At 38.5% G+C, this 27,999-nt stretch overlaps 1 protein-coding gene across 1 annotated transcript; it reads left to right on the top strand.

The window, feature by feature from the left end:
* Positions 1–7: 7 nt before the first annotated feature.
* Positions 8–20,185, top strand: LOC131439926 (inositol-3-phosphate synthase). Its single transcript, XM_058611033.1, has 6 exons — positions 8–307; positions 17,913–18,611; positions 18,669–18,911; positions 18,978–19,086; positions 19,144–19,502; positions 19,568–20,185. Exons 1-6 carry the CDS (start codon positions 191–193, stop codon positions 19,715–19,717), a joined length of 1,677 nt encoding a protein of 558 aa, XP_058467016.1. The 5' UTR covers positions 8–190; the 3' UTR covers positions 19,718–20,185.
* Positions 20,186–27,999: the final 7,814 nt, after the last annotated feature.

Raw genomic sequence — 27,999 nt, 5'->3', positions numbered from 1 at the left:
TTTGTTGGTCAGCCAGAACAGTGCTTAATCATCTTGTGTGTCGTACAGTCGTTCTCTCCATTCCGCTCTCGTGCGATATAAGAGCTCTCCTGGTACCATCTTCTAGAACGTTTGCGCTACCTGCATAAGAAAAGGACATTCAAATTACAAACTGGTGCATTCATCCGGGAGGAATAAAAAGAACCAAGCTATGGCTGCAGAATTAAATGTCTTATCGCCAAATGTGCAATATAGTGAAAATTATATCGAAGCAAACTATCAGTACCAGACTACATCGGTTGTAAGCAGTGGACCGGCTGGGTTTACGGTGAGTTTCCATGGTCAAGGGCACCGATTTCAGAAATCGATAAATGCAACCATTCATGTTTATCGCCGCTGGGAATGCCCATTACATTATATCCCAAAATAGCATCAAACTATTGATTTTCTAATACATCTCAGCCCACGCAGAATCACGTGTAGCTTTATTCCGTGGATGCGCTACATGTTAATGATTTGCATTTTTCAAAATCAGCATCCAAATGCTAAACTGTGCTAATGTGCAGCAAAATACAGTTAATGGAAAAGATCTACTTTTTCCGAACACGGCATGTTAGAGTGTCTTATTTATCCGTTCGATTTCAGCAATACGACATTCAGTTCAAATTTGTGAATAAGAAATACTAGTTACAAACTTAACTACCATTATTTTAAATCATGATGAAAAATAGGAAGAACAATGCTGAATATAAGTGCGGTTACCCTATTTTAAAAAAAAATAAGCGTTAATTGAACGAACAAACGCAACAATCGAATTTATGCACGCAGAAAAAAAGTTCCGTAAAATACCAACCAATGTGTTTTTGAAAATACCAACATTTATTTGAAACGATAAAGCTCTTGTTAAAACAACTACATTCTGGTTTGAATATACGATACTATTTTTGGTTTAAGTTGAAACGGTCATTTTTCGGTTTGATAGGCAACATCGTTATGTTTTTAATCGGGATTTTTCTGCATATGCTAGCAATGTTTCAGGAAAAAGCATATAAGATTTCGCATTTCTTAGTTAAAAAAGGTAAAAAGTGAGCCTAAGCAATTCGAACGAACCGTAATAAAGATCTTAGTTCAAGTGTTAGATGTTCATTAAACGAAGATAGTAGCTTTCTGATGCTTCTTGAATTTTGGGAACGTATGTTTGCACATGAAGAACGATTTATTAGGTTGAAAACTTCATTAGTATATTTCATTATGAAGAAGAACTGTGACCAATTATTTAACGTCATCAAAAAGTCTGATTTCAATCCTTGACCAACATTAAAACATCGAGTAGCCGAAATATAAACATATAAAAGAGTACTATTTTTACCTTTTTTATAAACATAAAAAATATAGAATTCGCCCAAACTTTAAAAAAAGTCTCATACACCTATCGATCAAAGAGGTCGAGATTTCAGAGATGGTGATCGATTTTGATCAAACTAGTCGCAAATGTAAGGTCTCCTCGGCGGCCTGAACGATATTGAATGTATTTTTTTCAAGTTATACGAAGTTTTATATCAAATTTTTCAGTTTTTCGACAATATCTGTCATATTGTTCTTGTTAACAAAATATATTTTATGACTTAGATTTCACACGGTAATAGCTATCCAACAAGCCATAGACTATTAAATCTGTCCTTTTTGAACGGAGATATCGATACTTTTGAGTAAGTGACTTTTCTCTTTATTACAGTAGTAGGAGTTTTAAGGACTGTATGATAAAGCGATACTTGGAAGTAAAGTGAAACACGATGTTTAATACTGTTGTATGCAATTATTTCTAAGCACCAAATAGACTGCTAGATATTTGAACTCAAAACAAATTCTGATTTATATTGATTTAAAATGCTTACAGCAATAATCTCTGGAAGCACATAACTTCTTACACCCATATATCATTCGAATCGGTCCGTCGAGATCAGCAAATGTGTGTATGTGATGAGTTTTACTCAATTTTCTCTACACACTCATATTTAAATGATCCTATGCTCCCATACTAAGTTCCCGAATTTCATTAGAATTCCAATTCTGATTCTGATTCCGGTTCAGGAGATACAGGATAATTAGTGTAAAAATGTCAGTTTCACAGAAACATAATTGGGTTTATCGGATAGGCAGACTTTGATAGCCGATGACCAATTAAACTTAATTCAGTTTTACCGATATTCGGCTTTTGATCCCGGATGGTACCCAAAAAATTTATTTGGAACGCACTACAAAAAGGTCAATCCCTCTCTCTAACACTCTCTGTAGTTAATAAATTGTTGGAAAATACAGGAAAGAATGAGATGATTGTTGGTACAGTAACTCTTCCAAACTTGGTTTCTTGAATTGATTCAATGAGAAAATGTTGCTTTAATAACAAGAGAAAAAAATTATCACACCACTAGGTAGATATTGACATTAAATGATAACTTCTGAACATTCACTTTGAATTTTGTCCACTTGTTCACATGTAATGTCAAAGCGTGAGTAGACGTAAAAAGGTGATGCCTGTTGTCTATTGCCTCGTCTGTTTTGGGATTAAGGCTTATCATCTAAACATCCTAGCCGGAATGTTTGCAAAATACGATGTGCAAGTTGAAACCAATTGTACTTCAAATTTGGCAAGCTTGTATTTCCGCCATGGAACTGAGATTACTGTGCAGACGTTTGTAACAGAGATTATGACTAAGTGTGCTGATAGTAACTATAAAGTAATTCCTTGATGGGACCTGGTTCATCAGCTTATCTTTTACTTTTCGCATTGTCAGAGTGCTTTGCTTTACGTGAAACATGTTACCGCTTCGATTACACGCTTTTTTCCTTAGAGCTGAAGAGACGTGGTAGTGCCTGATTAAGCTGATGAATCGTTCGACCAAACATCGTACGATGTGTGAATTGGATTTACTTCCAAATTTGCTCGTGTCGTTGCTACGAAGAAATTTTGAATTCATTGTATTATTTGATTTGATTTTATAATGGTCTGCCCATTGCTGGTGTGGTAATTAACTAATCGTTTTAACTTTTAGTACACCTGAAACTAAATATGACTATGAAATATGCCAGAGGTAGCTTAAAAAAAATGTGTGTGACAAAAATGTGAATTCCTTTTTCTCTGAGATTTTAATTAATTTATAGTCAAATGAAAATTGCCCTGCATCACAGTATGCTATTGAATTTTGTCCGGATCCGACTTTCAGTTCCGAAATGACAGGTTGCTGAATAAGGCCGATTATCGATCCATTCACAACGCGAAAATGTGAAGTATCTTATGAAAAAACGCGTTTCGCTTTTTACTTGAAGACTAATAATCTACCTCAAGCCTTTTGGTCGCCTCGGTTCCATATATCTGGCTCCAGTAGTAGTCGAATTAAAATGAATAACTCCGCGATAGAACTTACACAGATATCACAGAGTTCCCATGTAGCCGAAGTATTCTGGCAATAATTATATTTATATTCTTACGTTTCGTCTTAGTTTATGTTTAGTTTTCAATCACTTGAAAAATTTCTATCCGCGGAAAGTAGTTCATCGGAATTTTAATCAAATTCAAATTATCACATCAGTAATAAAATAATAATAATAATAATAATAATAATCAGAGACGAACCAGCCACCGGGTGAAAGTCTCTTTAATAAAGAAAAGTAACTAACTAATAACAATAATAATAATAATTTGTATATTTGTATAACTTCATCTGATATATGTTGTTTTAATGAACAAAAACAAACTATTGAAAATTAAAAATTAAACTATCACTATTCACTACGTGGAAATTGTCAAGTAAACGTTTATGAAACACGTTTGACGACACATTAAAATCAAATAGTTGAGAGAATTCGTTGAACCGCATACAGTCACGTACCCAGAGGGGGGCCCGAGGGACCCTGGCCCCTCCCGAAATGAAAAATAGATATACAATTATCCAGAAGATCTCAGACATGTGTTACAGAAATAACAAGACAGTAAACGTAAAGAAATGTAATACAATAACAGTTCCAGTGGAAAAGTCTAAAGAGTCTGTTAAAAACACCCGTAAAAGGCACACAGAAAATAAGGTACATAAGCAATCTTCAGTAACATTATTTTTTATCTTTGGGCCCCTTCCGAAACGAAATCCTGGGTACGGGCCTGACAGTATACAAACTGTCCGAAAAGGCTCATGTTGTCCATACATTCTATTTCGCGGTTCAAGAGACAGGATGTTCTGCTGGCGAAGTGATATTTCAGGTGCGTTGTTGTAAACTTTTCCGTAGTTCGGTTTTCCGCAACTCGACTGCAAATATACTTTTATTGTATCTAATTAATAATGAAATGAAATCAACTTACAAATTAGTTTCCTAACCATCAAATAAATCCAAAGAGAACCACGTGTTTATACAATGAATATCTATATACTGCTCATAGAATTATTCCGTTAGCAAACATCCTTTTCATTTAATAAACGTACTTACGTATCCGTACTATTTAGATTTAAGTATACATTTTCTTTAGGCTTTTCCAATTAGCTGTGATAACTGTCTGTGATTTTAGGTTATTTAATAGAAATACATAAATTCAGTTAGTATTATTAATCAATTCATCGAATAAAATAAACAACCTTGAACTGTAATCGTCTACAGTTAATTACGTAGAATAATCTTTAAATCAAAGAACTGCTTTGAATTGGAAATACAATTAACCTTTAGATTAAATCAGAACAGACGGCTTAACTAGTTTCTAACTTTCTTCTTTATCTTATATGACCTGTCACCATAACTGGATATGACGCATTGCGTCGATATCTTTTCACGTCGATATAATTTGCTCGATCAAAAGGGCCTATCGCCTTTATTCCGCAACACCCCGACCCGTAATACCTTATTCTGTAATGGTCTTACTTCCTTCTATGATGTCAAGCAGGGCTACTTTGATCGCTGGTCGTTGATATACGCCTGAAGAAGTCTGGACGTCCACTTTTCTTACTTGTCCATCCTTTCCGGGATAAACCTTGACAACGCGACCTCGCAACCAACCATTACGTACTGCTTCGTCTACAATGACCACCGGATCCCCTTCCTGAAGCGGACGCACGTCATTGAACCACTTTGTTCTGCGCGCTATGGTGGGCAGGTAACCCTTAATCCAACCCTTCCAAAACTGGTTGAGCAGATGTTGCATCAGTCTCCAGTTGACTCGCAGCGGTACTTCTTCCTTTATGGATATTCTTGTAGATACGTTGGCACCACTCGAACTCATGAGTAAAAAGTGATTTGGTGTCACGGTTTCATCAGATGGATCTTCTATTGGTACAAAAGTCAGAGGGTGCGAGTTGACTATCATCTCAGCTTCCGATAAAAAGGTCATCAATTCTTCGTCGTTCAAGTGATGTTTATGATGAAGAGATTTCAACGCATCTTTGATCGAACGTACCTTTCTCTCCCACACACCGCCCATGTGAGGGGAGGAAGGAGGGTTAAATAACCACTCAGTTTCCGCGTTGGTAAACACTGGGGCTAGTTTCCTATTGATAGCTTTGATTTCGTCTGCAAGTTCGCGAGAAGCTCCCCGAAAATTTGTTCCATTGTCGCTATAAATTTGCTGCGGAGCTCCTCTGAGAGCCACGAAACGACGAATTGCCATTTTACAGGAATCAGCTGACAAAGTATGTACTACTTCCACATGCACGGCGCGAATAGTTAAACACGTAAAGAGTGCCACCCATCGTTTTTCATTAATGCGTCCACGCTTTATGATCAGCGGTCCAAAATAATCCAAGCCCGTAAATGTGAACGGGCGAACGTACGGGGTAATTCTCGTGTGCGGCAATGCAGCCATCTTAGGTTCTGTCGGCCTCACCCGATAGACTTTGCACCACATGCACTGTTTTACGACCTTTTTCACTACGAATCGAAGCTTGGGTATGTAATACCGTTGACGCAGCTCGTTTACGACGATAGCTTCGTTAGCGTGTCCATAACGTTGATGGTATTTAAGGATCAGCAGATTCGTGACGTGGGATTCTTTAGGAACGATTACCGGATTCTTAAAATCGAAGGAATAGTAAGCCGCAGTAATATTGATCCGACTTTGCATACGAACTACACCTTTTTCGTCTAGAAATGGTGACAGCTTTCCGATTGGACTACTTATTTTCAAGGGCTGCTTCTCGCTATTGGGTCTATCAACGTTCTTGTGAAGAATTTTGATTTCTTCGAAATACTCTTGCTTTTGAATTATTCGCCACAAGCTTGCTTCAGCGGCAACAAAATCTGTTTGATTTAAGGTGACGAATCCATTACTTGTCAATCGTTTTTGTTTTATTTGACAACAATGTATAAAATGGTAAATATAGGCAAGTTTTTTTAACAAGTCATCCCATCGCGAAAACTTTGAAAATTGTATGACTGAATCACAAACTGCTGCATGGTGATGCATCACTCTGACTTCTTGCGGTGGGTCTGAAAATCTGGACGGTTGACGTGGTCACTCACACTCCGGTCGAAGTTGAAATGCTGGCCCACAGAACCACGGGTCTCTCGGGTCGAAACAAGGCCCGTTTCCCCATTTGGTACCTTTGTCTGCAGGATTCAGGTTCGATGGGATATACTTCCATTCTTTTATACTGGTTTCCGTCTGAATTTCTGCCACTCGGAAGGCTACAAATTGCCGGTATTTCCGTGGGTCTGCTCTTAGCCAAGAGAGAACTGTTGTTGAATCAGTCCACAGGTAACGTTTCTGGATTGGTATCGAATGATGCTCTTGAATACTTTTGGCAAGTCTTACACCAAGCACACCGGCGCATAATTCGTTGCGTGGTATAGACTGAGGTTTCAAAGGAGTCACTTTCGTCTTGGCAGCTACTAGAGCGCAGCGGGGTACACCGTCGTCAACAATCCTGAAGTAAGCTGCGGCACAATAGGCTAACAAGCTCGCATCAACAAAAACGTGCAGCTCCAGTGTTTCGTAGCTGCTTAACTTGTAGTTCGGAAAGTAGCATCTGGGAATTTGAACTTTCGACAGATTTTGATTCAAACTCACCCAGCGCTGCCAACTTTCGAAATTTTCCATTTTTATTGGGTCATCCCAATCTACACCGGATCTCCAAACGTCCTGTATTAATATTTTTCCGTGTACTGTGTAGTTAGCTACGATGCCGAGCGGATCAAAATGGCTCATCACAACCCTGAGAACCTGCCTCTTGGTGGGTACGACGTTACCAGATAATAACGGTAGAAGATCTTCGCGGAACTGTGTGGCGAATACGAATAAATCCTCCTTTGGTTTCCATGACATTCCAAGCACTCGCTCTGCTAACGTTGACTTCTCTATTGAAAAACGTTTCGCTGTTTCTAAGACGTCAACCCCGACCCGTCGGAGAACTTCCTGAGAATTTGACTGCCAGTTCCGTATCTCAAATCCCGCTTTATCGAAAACGTATCGCACATCTTTTATGATTCGCACTATTTCATCTACCGTATCTCGGCTATCCAGAAAGTCATCAACGTAAGTGTTATTAATGATAGCCGATGAGGCTTCAGGGTACAGCTTTTCGAACTCTTTCGCGTTAGTGTTTTTTACATGTTGCGCCAGACATGGCGAACACGATGCACCAAAGATAACAACGTCCATGACATAAACTGTTGGTGCTTGATCCGGCTTTGGGCGGAAGAGAAACCTATGCGCCTGTCGGTCTTCTTTCCTAACCAATAACTGGTGAAACATTTGCCGAACATCTCTTACTGCAGCGTACTGCCGTTGGCGGAACTGAAACATAACCTTTAGCAGCGGAGTCAACAAATCTGGTCCAGCTAACAATACTGAGTTCAGAGATACATCTCCCACTCGTGCTGCAGCGTCCCACACGATACGCAATTTTTCCGGCTTGCGAGGATTAGAAACAATACCAAGTGGTAAATACCAAACGAGATAATTTTCCGAATTACGCAACTCGTTCTCTGTTGCTTTGTGGGCATAACCTCGCTGCAGATACTCGTCAATTTGCTCTAAGATTTTCGATTTCAGGCTTTGATCTTTACAGATTTTTTTCTCCAAGCAAACTAAACGACGCGTGGCCATTGCGTAACTATCTGGTAGGTCAATAGTATCACTCTTCCATAGCAACCCACATTCGAATCTTCCTGATTCAGTACGCTTAGTAGTATCGAACAAGATCTGCTTGGCACGTCGTTCTTCTGGCGATTCCAGCGAAATCAGAGGTTTTACACCCACGGTTTCAACATCAAAATATTGGTTGACAAGATTATGGAGCAAAAAATCTGTAGTGCCATCGCACATATGAAGCGATACATGATGGGTTTGCTGTGTTTCTTTTTGTTCGCCACCAAAAATCGTCCAACCAAGGCGTGTTATAGCTGCAACAGGTTCACGATAATGCCTTTCACGTTTGTCTAAAGTCATGATCAGTTTCGCATTATCCAAACCAATAAGAATCCGAGGTATTGCATTCGAATAACTACTAACTGGAAGCCTCTTCAGGTGATCAAATCTGTTGGCTAGATAATCGTAATCCAAACTTTGATGAGGAAGGTCAAGGCGAGGAACCGTGCGAACACCTGAAATAGTGTATTGCTGAGAACGAGTGCCCGAAATGCTCACTTGAACCTCACGTGAGGTCGACTCCTTTCTTGTCACACTTCCTGTCCACTGGATGCATAGTGGAGTGACATTTCCATTCAACTCCAGCTCTTCAGCGATTTCTTCTTCCATCAACGTAAGATTAGATCCGTCGTCCAAAAATGCGAAGGTTGAAATAGACTTTCCTTTATGTGACAGAATGACAGGAATTACTTTAAAGAGAATATTTTCCTGATTAGAGCAGTGAGCGGAAATAACACCAGTGGAAACTGTTCGTTGAACTGAGCGAATTGGCTTTGTATGTAACAGACTATTATGATACTCTTTACAACCATCGATTTCACACAACTGTTTGGATCTACACGGCCACTTACCGTGACTTCCCAAACAATGTTGACAAAGCTTCAAACGTTCCACCAGTTGTCTTCTTTGATCTAGGCTTAAATTCTTAAATTTATCGCAGTTCCGCAGTTTGTGATCATTCTCATTACACGCTGCACATGATTTCGAGGTGGCGTTTTTATTTTTAGTTTGGTGTTCTTTTCTCGAATGTATCTCAATTTCATCATTCTGTCCGAAAGAATGTGCGCTCACGAAACCACCTTTTTCCTTCTTGCTCCGACGACCTTCGTCATGACTGCAGTCTGGCAGCAAGACCTTACAAGCAGCAGTTCTGATAGCCGTAACGTATTCACTAAATGCCTTCAGCGATACTTCCGGTATTTTCTGGGTATGTAGCCCCCATTCCAACCGTAAATTTGGTGGTAGTTTTCCTACTAATTCCGATAGTAACATGGGGTTTGCCAAATGGTCGTGTAGTTTGGCACCTTCGATGTAAATCACCAGGTTTTTTACCTCCCTTCCGAAATTTATAAGTGTATCAAGTTTGTTGATATTTGGAGGAGGAGCATGACGAATCTTTACTAGGAGGCAATGAACCAATTGTTCAGGCCGCCTGCATTCATCTCGCAATGTTTGAATTATTTCGGGGATCGCTGCTGGTAGAGTTAAAATGCTCTGAACCTTTTCTCTTGCACTTCCCACTAAGGATTTTTGTAATCTAGCTAGATTCTCGTCTTACTGAATTCCACACATCATTGTAGTAGACTCAAACGCATTAATAAACAGTGGCCACTCAAGCGGGTCACCCGAGAACTTTGGTAAGTCACGCGACACTACTTGACGTGCTGCCCATTGCTGTGCATTCAGAACTCCTTCAGTCGCCGATGTACAGTGATTATTAGATGATTGTCCCATATTTGATTGCCTATCAGGGCGTCCTTGTTCGCTCTGAAGCGGTTCAGCGCTTGCTGTCGCACTTGTCCGAGGACGTGATGCATTTGATTCTTCCATATTCGGTGCTCCACTTGCGAACCATCTCAAATAGTTCGACGGTGTATATGGGTGCACGGGAATTGAAGCCATGAAAGGAGTTTGCTGTTGACTGTTACCAAAACTCAAGTTTTCATTCACGGGCCAATGTGTAGAATAGAATGGCGGTACAAACGATGCTCCCGCTTGGTTTCCTTTAGGATGCGAAATAATATTTCCTCGTCGCAAGTCAAATAGTTGTGGCGTCACTGTTTGCTGTTTACCAAATGCATCGAATTGACTTCGTTCGCCGGAATCATTCTGAACAGGAACTTGACTTTCCATTATAGGTTCCGCGCCTAATTGCGTGCCTTCTGGTGGTAATGACGGCATAAACGATGTTCCCGATTGGTTTCCTCTAGGTTGCGTAAAATAACTGCTGTTTCGATCCGACAAAAATCGATGCAATCTTCAATTGAATCGATTCGCTCTCTGTATTAGTTAGTAAGTTAGTATATAAGTTCCTTTTCCCCATTACACAATACAAGTAGGTTTAGAATTTTCCCTACACAAAAATCTCAGAATTGCGGAAGCAAATGATGTCTTCATGGTAATAACCAAATCATATATATATAACAGGGCTGAAAAGTCACCACTTGTGGCTGAACACCCAATTTAAATCTTAATAATTTAATTTTAACTCATATTCCAATAAATAGTTATTAAAAAAAAAAAAAAAAAAAAAAAAAAAAACTGCTGTTTCGATTTCCAAATTGCTGTTGTACTGTTCGCTGTTTACATAATATATCCAATTGATTCCGCTCACCGGAATCAGTCCGAACAGGAACTTGACTTTCCATTATAGGTTCCGCGCCTAACTGCGAGCCTTCTCGTGGACCTGACTGACTCGTCGGTGGGATGTGCTGCTTAGACGGACCTGATGGATGTTGTTTCTGTTGATCTAGACGGACGGCATTATGCTGCGATGCTGGAAACAGTCGTGTAGACGAGTTTGAATTAACAGTGTTGATTACTTGCGATGGAAATTTACTGTATGCTGAACCAGAAATGGGAATCGGTGGAACGTGCGTTTTTGTTGACATTCTATTGAATTCAACCACGGCTTTCTTGGTTGACGTGGACGGAACTACACTACAACGAATACCTGTGGATATCGACTGGACTGGCGTTATTACACTTTTGTTTTTATCTGCTTGTACTATATTCCCTATAGAAATAACGGGTGTCGATGCTTTTGCATCCGCGTTTGGATTTACTGCCATTGTGCTTCCAGACTGATCAATCCAGGTTTTTATTTCAGTTCTGTGACTGTGACTACTTTTACAGCTGATTCGGCTTGATGTACTGGTTCTTAGTCGCATTTCTGTATGAATCTCGGCTTCCAGTTGGTGCTTCTCAGCTAAATAAGCTCGTTCCCTTTCCGCTTGTTGTAATAACAGACGATCATCGAGTGTTTTCGCTTCTTTGAGCTGCCTCAATCGTAAACGAGCACTTGAGGTAGTCGAGCAGATTGACACTGTTGAATTACGGTCGTCATCTCGACTTGAACAATAACCACAACGCCATGGTTTGTTGCAGATGGAAGCCTGTACTCCTGCACACGTGAAGTGAAACCACTTTTCACAACAGTCACAAGCGACCATATCTTCGGCATGATCCGGTCGGTTGCAGACCTTGCAGCTGCCTGTAGGATGGTCTTCGGACGTACTCATAACGAAAGGGATCTCTTCAGATTATAATTTTCGAGAATGTTGTAAACTTTTCCGTAGTTCGGTTTTCCGCAACTCGACTGCAAATATACTTTTATTGTATCTAATTAATAATGAAATGAAATCAACTTACAAATTAGTTTCCTAACCATCAAATAAATCCAAAGAGAACCACGTGTTTATACAATGAATATCTATATACTGCTCATAGAATTATTCCGTTAGCAAACATCCTTTTCATTTAATAAACGTACTTACGTATCCGTACTATTTAGATTTAAGTATACATTTTCTTTAGGCTTTTCCAATTAGCTGTGATAACTGTCTGTGATTTTAGGTTATTTAATAGAAATACATAAATTCAGTTAGTATTATTAATCAATTCATCGAATAAAATAAACAACCTTGAACTGTAATCGTCTACAGTTAATTACGTAGAATAATCTTTAAATCAAAGAACTGCTTTGAATTGGAAATACAATTAACCTTTAGATTAAATCAGAACAGACGGCTTAACTAGTTTCTATCTTTCTTCTTCTTTATCTTATATGACCTGTCACCATAACTGGATATGACGCATTGCGTCGATATCTTTTCACGTCGATATAATTTGCTCGATCAAAAGGGCCTATCGCCTTTATTCCGCAACATGCGTAGAGGTTTAGGCGCATGAGTAACGTTGGACTATCAATGTCGTCTAAAAGTAGTTTGACAGCGAAAGTTGCTTGAGCAGTTATGCGTCGTACTTCTAATGGCTCGAGATTCAACAAACGGTAGCGGTTTTCGTATGATGTTAGGTTCATAGGGTCACGCCACGGTAACAGGCGCAGAGCGTACCTCACAAATTTACGTTGAACAGTCTCAATCCTAGCGATCCAGTAAACATGGTATGGACACCAAATCACAGCGTTTGACTCTAGTATTCAGCGTACAAACAGTACAATGATCTTAAACAAAGTCGGTCTCGAAACTCTTTGGCTACCTTGAAGATGAAACCAAGTTGATCAAGAGTGACACCAAGGTCCTTAATACATTCCACTCGTGTCATGGACCTTGCTGAGATTTCATAACCATACAAAATAGGATCAGTTTTCCGGTAGAAAGATATGACGCAGCATTTCTCGATACTCAGGCACAAACAATTTTTTGAACACCAATATACGAACTTTTGTATCATATGTTGTAATTCAAGACAGTCCCCGAGATACTTGATAACCTTCAGAATTTTTGTATCGCCTGCATCAGTGCTGTAAAACTTCATTCAATTCAATTGAAACTGAATGTGGAACACATTGACGATCTCTCTAATGCAGTAAACTTCACTCTCTGACACACAATGTTTGCTGACGGCCCGAACGAGCAGCATTCAGTCATCACTCGTTTCTCTTCAATCGAGGCTTAGTTTAACCACCGTCAGTTGATCTCTTGAAGTAACAAAATATCTCTTTCAATAGTGTGAGAACGGCCTTCAAATGAGGTTCATGTAAACATTCGAATTGGTTCAAGATAATAGATGAAAGACTAATCAGATAGCTGAAATATCAATCACAGAATACACATAAATTAATTGTTTCCTCCTTAAGTTTTCATTTTTAACACTTTACTCCATTTATAATTCTATTCGATCGAAATTGTTTACTACCAAGAGCGAAGACTATGAAGCAGCTAGACTACTTGGCACTTGAAACTGAGCAAGCAAAACTTCGAATGACTAGGTACGATTATTCAACTGACGATGAATGCTGGGAGCTTCACTTGGAATTGGCAGCATAAGTCAAATGAACTAAAGGGTGATTTTTTAAGAGCTTGAGAACTTTTTTAAACAATAAAACGCATAAAATTTGCAAAATCTCATCGGTTCTTTATTTTAAACGTTAGATTGGTACATGACATTTACTTTTTGAAGATAATTTCATTTAAATGTTGACCGCGGCTGCGTCTTAGGTGGTCCATTCGGAAAGTCCAATTTTGGGCAACTTTTTCGAGCATTTCGGCCGGAATAGCCCGAATTTCTTCGGAAATGTTGTCTTCCAAAGCTGGAATAGTTACTGGCTTATTTCTGTAGACTTTAGACTTGACGTAGCCCCACAAAAAATAGTCTAAAGGCGTCAAATCGCATGATCTTGGTGGCCAACTTACCGGTCCATTTCTTGAGATGAATTGTTCTCCGAAGTTTTCCCTCAAAATGGCCATAGAATCGCGAGCTGTGTGGCATGTAGCGCCATCTTGTTGAAACCACATGTCAACCAAGTTCAGTTCTTCCATTTTTGGCAACAAAAAGTTTGTTAGCATCGAACGATAGCGATCGCCATTCACTGTAACGTTGCGTCCAACAGCATCTTTGAAAAAATACGGTCCAATGATTCCACCAGCGTACAAACCACACCAAACAGTGCATTTTTCGGGATGCATGGGCAGTTCTTGAACGGCTTCTGGTTGCTCTTCACTCCAAATGCGGCAATTTTGCTTATTTACGTAGCCATTCAACCAGAAATGAGCCTCATCGCTGAACAAAATTTGTCGATAAAAAAGCGGATTTTCCGAATGGACCACCTAAGACGCAGCCGCGGTCAACATTTAAATGAAATTATCTTCAAAAAGTAAATGTCATGTACCAATCTAACGTTTAAAATAAAGAACCGATGAGATTTTGCAAATTTTATGCGTTTTATTGTTTAAAAAAGTTCTCAAGCTCTTAAAAAATCACCCTTTAGTAGGGATATGCTGACGGTCAGTGGCCATAAATTTCATTTTCATCTTATATTATTCGATTGAAAATGAAATTTTACCGCACTGGCCTGCATAAAATAATCTGGATTCCGGTGATAACAGCAGTGAAACATCGTTCATGAAAAGCGAAAACAGCAACGGACCAAGATTGCTGCCTTGCGGAACCTCAGAAAAATTCGAGAAAACTTCAGATGTTGAAGAACCGATTTAAACCCGTACAAAACAATTTGTCTGAAAACAATCTAAACCGCTCCTCACTCATCGTTGAGCCACCCAATAGTTGAAGCTTGGACAGAAGTATTTTGTGATCTACTCGATCAAATACCGCTGTAAGATTCATATACGCTGCATCGATTTGCCATCCAGAGTCCATGGTCTGCACACATTTTGAGGTGAATATCATAAGATTCGATGCAACCGATCGTTTCGGGTAACACCCGTGCTGTTCATTACCTATGTAGGTTCTGCTACTGGCAAACAAAATATCGTTCACGACAATTTCGAATAGCTTCGAACATGCACACAAAGACGTAATACCGCGATAGTTGGAAATGTCACATTTATCGCCTTTTTTGTGAACCGGAAACATATAGGAGAACTTCCATCGAGAAGGAAACTTGCTTTGTAAAGTTGACAGGTTAAACAATTTCGATATTGGATAACTGAGTGCTCCTGCACAACGCTTCAACACAGATGGAGGAATACCATCAGGACCAGCAGCGAACGACAGCTTTAACCCATTATGTCCTAGCGTATGATACATCATTCGCAAAACTTCCTATATTTTAATGCATGTTTACCTTAGAGTTTAATACCTAACAGTTTTACTAAAGCACTAGTAGATAGTTTACACTTCTAATTTCTTTGTATATTAAAATTGTTCTCAAGTGTCAACGTTTTATTTTTATTATAACCTTGCAAAGTTCACACAAATCACCAAAGAAAAGTAAGCAACATATTCGTGTGAATCTTATGTTCGAAACCATAAGTAATACTTCCATCTTTTGACAAACCATTGCCAAAGATTCAAATTAGTTATTTCAGAAGTGAAATTCCAAAAATATATGTTAAACAATAAACAAATTGTTGTTAACATTTGAACGTATGATATATCATACAGTAATATTTTTTTCCAAGGCATATCGTTGACCGATAAACTCGAGCATTAAAATTTTATGATTAGTTGAAGGCTTTCGAAAATTTCTTACCATCAACAAATCAAATTCATTTTGTTATATCTTCATAATGTGGAATATCCAAAATCATGACTGCAAAAAATAGTAATAAGGATAGGGACCCTTTAAGATTTGACGAACATGGTGTAGAACGCTAACCAAGTATGAATACCTCCAAAACTTATTAAACATTGGAAACACTATCAAATGAGCTTATGATACTCTTATGCCCCGTCTTAGGAAAAAAAAACGTTCAACGGTGGTCCTCCGTTGGTCTAATACTTTGGATCATTGGACCACAGTTGAACGTTTTTTGCTAAGAGGGCAGTACACTGACACCAGCATGCTGGCAGCCAGCAGAAGTGTAAACGGGGCAACATGAGTTACCGCACCGATTCAGGAAGAAAAGGAATTACTCAGCTCAGCTCTAAGATTTGTTGTTCTCTCTGTCACGTTTGGTTCTGAGAGAACTTGTATGCTCGTCTAGAATACAAATTGCTGTCTCAGTTGCAACGTCGAAGCGGTTTCATTGAAGATGTTATTGACGGATGTTACAACGTCTTATATAGCGCCGATATAGGAACAAAAGTATTCAACGGCGTCATTGATATTAGTTGACGTTTCAATAAATTGCCAGTTGATAGCTGAAAGCATGTCATTCAGTTCAGTGTATTCGGTTCGGTGAAACCTTAAACCTAACAGCAATAGCGGGATGGTCGAAGTCGAGATCAATCAGTGGCTCGAAAGGTGAAGTTACAGTACTGACCGGTGAAGCGATGTAATTTGCTTGGATAAGTTCTAACATGCGTTCGTTTCGGTTCACCATTGTATTAATTTGAATGAACCCGTTCAAGTTGAAGCCGTCGAGAAGAGAAGAGCAGGCAGTCGGAATATACGAAAGCAGTGGATATACGAAAGGCATTCCTCCTTCAGGAAAGCACCAACGTAAACCATGTTGATTATAGTCCCCGAACAGTAAAGCAGGAGTGCACGTACTCAAAACGAGCACGAGCATTAGTGTACGAAAACAAAAGTCGGACCGTAGCGTGATGTATACCATAAACGGATGAATTTCCTGTCTCGAGCTAAACACAACTGGCTACTGAACCGAATGCGTTTTCCAGCATACGAGAACATGTGTTGAGAATTGGATTGAAATGGCACCGATTCGAACGTTGGCCGCCCATGGCAACTCTGGTGGATGGGGAATACAAGCCAGACAGTGTCATAAGAATCTGATTTAATGTGTTAATGTACAAACACATCAAATAACAACTCACAAATCGTCTCTGAGTGGGTTCTAATGTTTGATGTGCACTCAGCGCTCATCTGCTGATTGCTTGACACTACGATGTTGAGACGATGTTTTCTCTACACAAATGGTTACCCAATTACTCAACTCGCTCAGTTAGCATAACATAACCTGCAAATTGGTTTCAGAAGCATTCTGAAACCAATTTGCAGGTGAGCTGAACTCATTGATGATGAAGTAGATTATTGCCAGACCTGATGACAAGAATAGAAATTTACTCTACAGCGCCAACAACAGAACAAACGTGTTCACGTACGAGGGACATCACAAAAAAAACTGAAATTAAGTCGGTACATGGGCAACCTAGTACTCCACCAAAACCACTGTAAATGTGGCTACTGCGTGTATTAGTCTGTTCATAAAAAAACACTCGGCCACCCATCCTCGGTCTCCCCTACATATGTGGAACTGGATTTTCTTCAACTAAGTACATAATTTTTGGTAGCCACTTGACAGATTGTAACATAATGTTGCACATGTAAACATTACACTCTAAACTAGTTTTTCCCGAAATTCCATCAATTTTTACCCAACCATTTAAAAACTATACACAAAAAAGTATTGCAGTTTTTCGAGTATAGTCTTTGTTACACAGAATAAAATTGCTTTATAATATTCAATATTTATGAATTCATTTATTTACTATTCATATTATGAAACATTTACTATGGGGGAGGGAACATCTGGACATCATACGAATTGATGACTGAATGAGGAAACGTGGATAGTCCAACACTTGAAGGAACTTGTTTTCTTCAGAAGGTCTCATATGAGTTTGACGGGCTCTTCTTGAACAAACAATCAAAAGTTTTACAAAATGCAGAGCGAAGAAATGTTTTTAAGAAATAATTCGTCGAATAAACTATCATCTTCTGAGTGGATTTTTTCAAACATAATATTTCGCCTATCTCTAATCTCTTCTGCTATACTATAGTTCTAGTTAAGTTTAGAGAAAGCATTTGTACACGATATTTATTTTATTCATGAGATATACCCATCCATATTCAATTACTAGATGTGGAAGAATACCACAAAAATTGATAAAAGAAAATTTTATCTTTACCTTATTACAGGTCCGGCCAGAGACAACTGAGCTTAGCATTCGCACGAATCGGCGCGTTCCACATCTTGGACTCATGCTCGTCGGATGGGGGGGTAATAATGGATCAACCTTGACTGCCGCTTTGGAAGCCAATAAGTGTGGATTGGAGTGGAGAACTCGCACTGGCACACAAAAGGCCAACTGGTATGGCTCGATTACGCAGGCATCAACTGTTCTACTGGGGACGGATGTATCGGGACAAGACGTTCATATTCCGATGAATAAACTGGTGCCAATGGTTAAACCGGACAATATCGTTGTCGATGGATGGGACATTAGTGCGATGAACATTGGCGATGCGATGACTCGGGCTAAAGTATTAGACGTTTCGCTTCAAGAGCAGGTCTACAAAAAGTTATCTCAACTGAAGCCTCGCCCATCCATATATGATCCCGATTTTATTGCGGCAAACCAGGCCGATCGTGCCGACAACACAATTCCTGGGACTCGTTACGAACAGTATTTGCAAATAATTCAAGATATTCGTGAGTTCAAGAAAAATTCTGGCGTAGAAAAAGTTGTTATTTTGTGGACTGCCAATACCGAACGCTTTGCTGAAATTAAGACAGGATTGAACACTACGATGGCCGAGTTAGAGGAATCCCTGAAGGCAAACAAATCAGAGATCTCACCATCAACTATTTTCGCAATGGCTGCTATCAATGAAGGCGTAAGTAGCACTTCATAACAAATTGTATTTTTTATCTCATTCCAATCTTGAAAATAGTGTATATATATAAACGGTTCTCCTCAAAATACGTTTGTACCTGGAGTTATTGAGTTGGCAGATCATCACGGAGCATTCATCGCGGGCGATGATTTCAAATCCGGCCAAACTAAGTTAAAGTCTGTACTCGTTGACTTCCTGGTGTCTGCTGGTATCAAACCGGTTTCTATTGTTAGTTACAATCATCTCGGCAACAATGATGGAAAGAATCTTTCAGCACCACAACAATTTCGATCGAAAGAAGTGAGTGATAATTATAAAACTGTTTTCATGAGTGTTTTTTAGCAATTATCGTATTTTTTTTTACAGATTTCTAAAAGTAATGTTGTTGATGACATGGTAGCATCTAATAACATTTTGTATAAACCAGGTGAACATCCCGATCATTGTGTGGTTATCAAATACGTACCATATGTTGGTAGGATACGGAAGATGTATTTTCGACACATATGCTCATTTTCATTACTACTTTTAGGTGACAGTAAACGAGCTATGGACGAATACACTAGCCAAATTATGCTAGGTGGTCACAACACCTTGGTAATTCATAATACTTGTGAAGACTCGTTGTTAGCCTCGCCACTGATTTTAGATTTGGCTATACTGGGAGAACTTTGTTCTCGAATTCAAATCAAAAACAAAAATGAAACAAACGCTGAGTACAAACCTTTCCGATCGGTACTATCACTGCTTAGTTACCTTTGCAAGGCTCCTCTTGTACCGGAAGGAACTCCAGTCGTCAATTCACTCTTTCGTCAGCGTTCTGCAATCGAAAACATTCTTCGAGCATGCGTCGGGTTGCCACCGCTTAGTCACATGGCCATAGAACATCGAGTGAGTCATTGCAATAAAATTATAACCTATTAAACACACTAATAATGCGACTTATCTTTCAATAGTTCAACTTGAAAGTGTCTTCTATGGAGCCCCCAGCAAAAAAGAGTAAAATTTCTAATGGTTCGATGAGCAGCATTTCGAATGGAAATCAGCAATCAAACTGTAAAACCTTTTCTAATGGAAATGGCGTACACGAAGCAACTGAATGTTGAAAAATCATTTATAGTCAAAAAATCTACGTTCCACGATGGTAACCGAGTTACACTTAATGTCATAATTGCACTTGCTCATAAAATCCCCTTTTTGATGATGATTCACAAGTATCTAACAAATTATTTTGTTGGGCTTAGTAATATATTCAAGATTTGTCTTAGTAATATATTCAAGATATATTCTAGATATGTCTACAAGCCAAAATCTCGAATTTAATAATAAGGTCAGCGTCAACCTATAGTTTTAACCGTCCATGAGGAATATTCAAGATATAATGGAATTTCGACAGCAAAGTAGTATCCGTGCTATCAGAGAAGATATTAGGTTGACGATTGATCAGAACAAAGCAACGCAATCAATGTAAATCGCAGATAAAAAAATTCAGTATCCGATACACTTGCTATATGTGTATGAAATGTATAAATGTACACAAATAAACAATTTATCGACAAAAAAAAACAGTAGAATTCTTTCAATAACATTCCTCAAATTGGTAAATTCAGTAGTTCATGTTTTCATAGGGACTAAAAGTTTTGAGCCAAATTAAGAAGAGCTTTTTCCCTCTTTTTTTATTTGATGTGTCCCTAACGTGACAGGCTAAGGCCAAATGTGGCCCATCTCGCCTGATTATTTAGGTTAGGTTATTTTCGATTGTGTTCATTATTTTCGATTATTTCTTTACATTGACTCCCGATGATAGTTTCGCGGCGTCGCAACTCTGATTTACTCCGGGACGCGAAAAATCTTTCTTCCTCGAACAAAAAATACACAAATTTTCGTCGCACTAGTGCGAACCCACATTCTCACGCGTTGAGAGCTTCACCGGAAATCCTTTTTCCCTTTTTAGCATCGTCGTTCTGAATGACGGTTTGCCATTTTAAACACACTTTATTCATATCTTTCCAATCCGGATCAGTTCCATACACAAAGGACGATATTCTTCCAGGCGTTTTAATGCCTGTATTTACACCGCCGCAGTACCGAAACCACGAAACGGTGCAGAACAAGTGTGGATACCCGCATTGAAACGTGGGGAAGAATGTTGGCCTCTGTGCACGGAACTGTGCCGGCACTCAACCGGATCTGAAAGATGTGAATAGTCCTTTATTCTGTAGTTCCGGAACCAGATGTCGAATGCGAACAAAATTCAAAAACAACATATGAGACCTTTCATTTGAACCTAAGTTCGTGAACCGTGATTTTCTCGACCATATCAGAGTAAACAGCTCTCAGACAACCGAAATTCGGTGATTCACCAAAGTAACCATTTTTCTGTTCAAAACTGAGCGACGTGAATAAGTGCATATGTGCATATGAGAAATTAGCTGCAACTAAAATGTCCAGTAAATTCAGCTTGACAAGTGTTTAGTTCGTTTGGGGTAGGACCGCTGTAGAAGAAAGAAAGATAAAGAGAGGGCACTAGATTTGCACGTTTATGGTTTTAAAGAAGTTATAGAAGTAGACCATACCCTACTTGATGAAGACTATTTTGGGTTGTAATACCCTGAAGATGATGAAACAAACTTTCGAAACGGTAATCAGCAACGCAAAGTTAACACTTGATAAAGAAAACAAATTGACCGAGAAGCCACATTTCAAATAGAATATTTTAAAAAAGGTATTATCTAACTTGTGAATCACGTGTTGTTTTAGATATCTTCAAGCTGGAAATGTATAAGGTGATCTAAATATATTGATGGGAAGCTATTAAACAGGCAGTTATCGAATATTTAGGGTTCTGACAACTTTTAAATAGGGAGGCAACACTGTGCACCGTGTCATTTCAACAATCATATCTTATGGATCGTCGTTTAGCAGTCATATTTTTAGTCATATTTTTACTGTCCTTCAACGACGTCAACTTTACTCTAGAGGGCCCTCGACTATCGTTTGCCGATGACGTTGAGATCTACTATTACATTCGAAGCCCAGTAGATGCAGGTTTTCTACAACGACAGTTGTTGAGCTTCGCCGAGTGGTGTAACGTAAACCGCGGGAAATTGAATCACCGTTCTACGGAGCTTACCGTGGAACAATCCTCACCAACTACCAAGCTACGAAAGTCGCGGTTTACTAATCGGTCTCGATGAATTACAAATTGTTGAGATGTTGCACATGCTTTATTGATAGCAGATGTTTTGACCGAAAAGATTGACTGCCCTGCTTTACTCCGCGAAATTAATATCAACGTCCGACCCCGTGCTCATCGCAACAGTGCATTTCTTTGACTTCCCTTACGACGAACCAACTACGGTGCTAACAATGCTATTATTGACTAGCAGAGATCATTCAATCGCGTTTCATTAGGATTCGACTTCAATCTATCACGCAGTAGGATACTTGAAAATTTTTTGTATATTGCTAGAAATTATCATTTTTTTTGTGGGTTTACCGGTCGGGCAGCTGAATAGCGCAGAATATAAACCGGACCCATTTATGGATCCAGGATATACAATTTCAATTCCATGCCAGACGAACTAGTCTATGTTGACCAAAAGAACACTGGCGTTGGCCAGGAATTGTGCATTGATCCTTTCACCATGTGCAAATTCGTTCCTGAAATATTTAAAGAAGATATTCGATAGAAATTATACTTACTAAACATGGCTTGATGGTGTACTTAATCTACAATCTTGGAAGAAGAAATAAATGTATGTTTTGCATTTGCATAGTAGAATATCAGTGATGATTGATGAGTGAGTGGATCATTAGTTTGGATCTAAAGTAAAAGTGACGTATGTCTGAGAAAGCGCCAAGCATACTACAATGTAATCTAAGAGAAAGCTACTTTCAACAAGCAACTAAACTACTATGCGTGGATGTTTCGGCCGCTGTTATCCACGCCATTTACGGTTCCAAAAGGTAACAAATAGTACACGATTCGGTGATCATATAACCAAGTGCATACTGCAAACAGGGCCGATGGAACATGTTATCAGAACAAATTGGCTCAAATGGCACGTTCCCCTTGATATTTGGAGATTTGTGCCTTCTACAGTCAATGTTTTTTAAATTTGACATAATAATTTTTGAACGATTCAGTTTAGTATAGAAATAAGGCAGAAAAAAAATTATTTTCGTCAATGTTAATGATATTACTTTTGTTTTCCAACCGAATTTCAGGTGGGTAATTACTCTCTTTTAAAAATTTCGGCTGGGTAGTACTACCCACCGTACCCATCTCTTTCACCGGCCCTGACTGCAAAAGAGATCAAATTTGATTAGTAGATCGCTTCTCTTCCTTAGATCAAAGTGTAGTATTTGTTGTAGCATGAACATTGCCTGACAAATTTGGCACACTCAGAAAGAGGAACATATCAATTTTATTGCTCCCATTCTGTGTATTGTTGCCTCTTCTTTTCAGATATTACCCATGGCACCATTAGTGTGCATCCTTCTCCATTGAGTAAGGATACAGACAAGCCCTGGGACCGTGACAGCATCATTCAATCTGTCTCGAGGTTGTGCTAACGCCCAGGGATATTACCAAGAACTTTTATCGTATCAAAGAACGCTCACTAGCAACTCTTCACACGATTGAATCAGTACCATCAAAGAGAGACAGATATCATCGCAACAACAAAAACCTGGCATGGCTCATTTAACATAGAATAGACACCAGTGCGAGAGCGAATTTCTCTCGATGACATTTCTGAGAATCTAAGGTTTGCAAGGTTAATTGTTAATTGCGATAAGCGGCATTATTTTTGTCATTTTTTATGATGACTAAGTAATGATGTATTTCAAATTTGATAGAAATCTCGTCATTACTGCACAATTACACGATCATTAAAATGATATTATTTTTTAGTAATGACATTTTTAATGGCTCGCGTAAGGGCCGCTATAGAATCATTTTACTATTGCCGTTTATTCTAACTATGTGCATATAACCTTTGTATAAGTTGTGTCTATGAAAATGTCTGTGAATGCTTCACACAAGGGTTTTAAAATAATGCAACCTAGTATGAGAATAATCAAGTTGGATCATCGATTCGATTTTCTGCGATAATTCTCGGTTCATTTTTCATTAGGGCGTATAAGCAAGTGACAATTTCTCTTTAATCACTCTCTCTCTTTCGATTATTGTGATGTGATTAAAAAAAATTTCTTTGATATCACTATTCTGTTTGAAATTCGAAAATTTCGGGTATCATTTCATGCAAAGTGTTGAGTGATAAACGTGGAAACCGCTTGGTAATTAATAGAAGAGAAAGTAAACAAAGAGAAACTGTCACTTGCTTATAACCCTTTTGAAAAATTAACCGAGAATTGTCAACTTGCGATTCTCTCTTGGGAAATTCCACACAGCAACGATCAGTATCAGACTGTAAATTTTTTTAAGGGCCGTGAAATACTCCGAGTATAAAGTGGAGCGAAGAAATGTAGAAAAATTCTCTCGCGGTTCATGCAATGAGAGACTCGAGTTCTTTGTAGCCAGAGATATCCATCTCCTCTGTGTGACGAAGAGCAAGCAAAATTTCTCCCCTCGCACTGACAACTTCAACGAGAGCACTTCTATTTCACAAATATACACCACCGACAATAATAAAACTTGACAACACTTGGCAATATGGATCGACTCGGTCTGTGCCAAAAGGAAGAGAAGAAATATATATATATATATATATATATATATATATATATATATATATATATATATATATATATATATATATATATATATATATATACGTGATGAATACTCGAACCGATGGATATTTGACTTTGCTAGGAAAGTTTGCCCAGATTCTGTTCCTACGCAGAGCATTATACGGGAATCTCCTCCAAATAATGGTTTTATTAATAACCCATTTTCAATGATGGAATTTTCTATAGCACTCTTGTCTTGTAACAATAACGCCCCTGGGTTGGACAGAATTAAATTCAACTTGGTGAAGAATCTGCCCGACCTCGCAAAAAGACGTTTGTTGGAATTGTTCAACAAGTTTCTTGAGCAAAATATTGTTCCACCTGACTGGAGACAAGTGAAAGTTATCGCCATTCAAAAACCGGGGAAACCAGCTTCCAATCACAACTCATATAGACCCATTGCGATGTTGTCCTGCATCAGAAAATTGTTCGAAAAAATTATTCTACGACGTCTCGACACTTGGGTCGAGACGAACGGTTTGTTGTCAGATACTCAGTTTGGCTTCCGTAGAAATAAAGGGACGAATGATTGCCTTGCATTACTTTCGTCTGACATCCAAATTGCCTTCGCTCAAAAGCAACAAATGGCATCTGTATTTTTAGACATTAAAGGAGCATTTGATTCAGTTTCCATTGATGTTCTTTCAGAAAAGCTCCACCAACATGGACTTCCAGCGGTTATAAATAATTATTTGCACAACCTTTTGTCAGAGAAGTGCATGTATTTTTCACATGGCGATTTGGCAACATTCAGAATTAGCTACATGGGTCTCCCGCAAGGCTCATGCCTCAGTCCGCTCCTCTATAATTTTTACGTGAATGACATTGACAGCTGTCTAGTAACCCCATGTACACTAAGACAATTGGCAGATGATGGCGTGGTTTCAGTTACTGGGCCCAAAGCTATTGATCTGCATAAACCATTGCAAGATACCTTAGATAACTTGTCCGTTTGGGCTGTTCATCTTGGTATCGAATTCTCTGCGGAGAAAACAGAGTTAGTCGTCTTTTCAAGAAAGCATGATCCCGCGCAGCTTCAGCTCCATATGATGGGAAGAATGATCCAACAGGTTTTAACTTTTAAATACCTCGGGGTGTGGTTCGATTCCAAATGCACGTGGGGAGGACACATTAGGTATCTGATAACGAAATGCCAACAAAGAGTAAATTTTCTTCGAACAATAACAGGATCTTGGTGGGGTTCTCATCCGCAAGATCTAATAAAATTGTATCAAACAACGATACTTTCAGTGATGGAATATGGATGCGTTTGTTTTCGTTCCGCTGCAAACTCTCATATTATCAAACTTGAGCGAATTCAGTACCGTTGTTTGCGAATTGCCTTAGGCTGCATGCATTCGACACATACAATGAGTCTTGAAGTTCTGGCGGGAGTTCTTCCATTAAAAGATCGATTTTGGGAGCTTTCATCACGCCTGCTAATAAGATGTGAGGTGCTGAATCCCATGGTAATTAATAATTTCGAACGACTAGTCGAGCTTCGATCTCAAACAAAATTTATGACAGTATATTTTAACCATATGTCACAGGAAATCAACCCTTCAAGATATATTCCTATCCGTGTCAGCATCCTAAGTGCCCCTGACTCAACTTTATTTTTCGATACATCCATGCAGCGTGAAGTGCGTGGAATCCCGGATCATCTACGCTCGACGGAAATCCCAAAAATATTTTCAAGTAAGTTCAGGCATATTGACTCTGAGAAAATGTTTTATACGGACGGATCGCGAATTGAAGAAGCGACAGGGTTTGGTATGTTCAACAATAATGTTTCGGCCTCATTTAGGCTTCAAGAACCTGCATCTGTTTATATAGCAGAGCTAGCAGCAGTTCATTATAGTTTGAGTGTAATCGTCACATTATCTTCAAACCATTATTTCCTCTTCACAGATAGTCTGAGTGCAATTGAAGCCATTCGCTCAAACGCTGCTGGCAAAAATGAACCGTTTTTCCTGGGCAAAATAAAACAGTGCCTGAACGACATATTGAACAATAATTATCTAATCACTATAGTCTGGGTCCCGGCTCATTGCTCCATTCCTGGCAATGAAAGAGCCGATATTTTAGCCAAACGTGGTGCTATTGAGGGTGAAATTTATGAGCGACCGATTGCTTTCAACGAATTCTATAGCTCGTCTCGCCAAAGAACACTTGCCAGCTGGCAAGCATCTTGGGATAGAGATGATCTGGGTCGGTGGATGCACTCAATTATTCCGAAAATATCGACAAAGGCATGGTTCAGGGGACTGGATGTGAGTAGGGATTTCATTCGTGTGATGTCCAGACTCATGTCCAATCACTACACGTTAGATGCACATCTCCTTCGAATTGGGCTCTCCGAGACTAATCATTGTGCTTGCGGAGAAGGTTATCGGGATATTGATCATGTCGTTTGGACATGTGTGGAGTATCGTGATGTCAGATCTCAACTAATAAATTCTTTGCGTACCCAAGGTAGTCTATCCAATATCCCAGTTCGAGACATTCTTGCTTGTCGTGACCTTTCATACATGAAACTTATTTATCATTTCATAAAGAAAATTGGAGTTTCAATTTAATAAAGGCCCCTTTTAAGACTTAGTTCTGATCCCAGCTGCGTCCATGAGTTCAACCAATAGCTAAATTAGAATAAAAATTATGTAATGATACAAACAAACTCGAAACAGTTTATGAAATTATCAACAAAATGTCTGAAAATAACAGCTTATTTTATAATTTATAGAAGTTAATCGTTTGGTTCAAATAATAATTCCGAGTAGATTTCATAATTAATGACGAGTTACCTAAGATGATATTTAAGCTATAAGAGAATATGTTTTAATAAATTCAAAACGTTGTGACTATGTTAGAATTAAATTAGGATAAGAATATTATGTAAAAGTGATGCTACGGCGAAGAAAAACTTATGTAAACTGCCTTAAGAAATAAACGTATTTATGGAAAAAAAAAAAAAAAAAAAAAAAAAATATATATATATATATATATATATATATATATATATATATATATATATATATATATATATATATATATATATATATATATATATATATATATATATATATATATATATATATATATATATATATATATATATATATATATATATATATATATATATATATATATATATATATATATATATATATATATATATATATATATATATATATATATATATATATATATATATACTACTGTTGTATAAAGTGTGCACGCATCATGAGTGCGTTTGTTTAGTGTAGTATTTATACCTTTCCTTTAACCTCCTCCACTGAATCGCACCAAAGTGCTAGAGCATTAGATAATAAATTCTCTGAGGTGGATGCAGATACTTTCACAGAGGTGTACACGCCGGTGAGCACTCTGGTGTATGCTTTGCGTAGAAGAAGCGTGGGCACGCAAAATCAGCAAAATAAAACAATATATCGTTAAATTTTCGGTTTTCCTTGCAAATTTTTCATAGCAAGGCCAGATCTACTGCTACGTATAGAGAGCTTTCACCCGATGGGATGTGACATTTAGTGTTCGAATTATTGCGAATGACCACTTTCGGCCCGCGTCCATTTTCGCCTCAGCTACCCCTATGCTTGATATGACCCAGTTA

Source organism: Malaya genurostris, unplaced genomic scaffold, assembly GCF_030247185.1.
Source record: "Malaya genurostris strain Urasoe2022 unplaced genomic scaffold, Malgen_1.1 HiC_scaffold_15, whole genome shotgun sequence".
Lineage (NCBI taxonomy): Eukaryota > Metazoa > Arthropoda > Insecta > Diptera > Culicidae > Malaya > Malaya genurostris.
The sequence above is the reverse complement of the archived record's forward strand: the minus strand, read 5'-3'. Positions and strand labels throughout refer to the sequence as shown.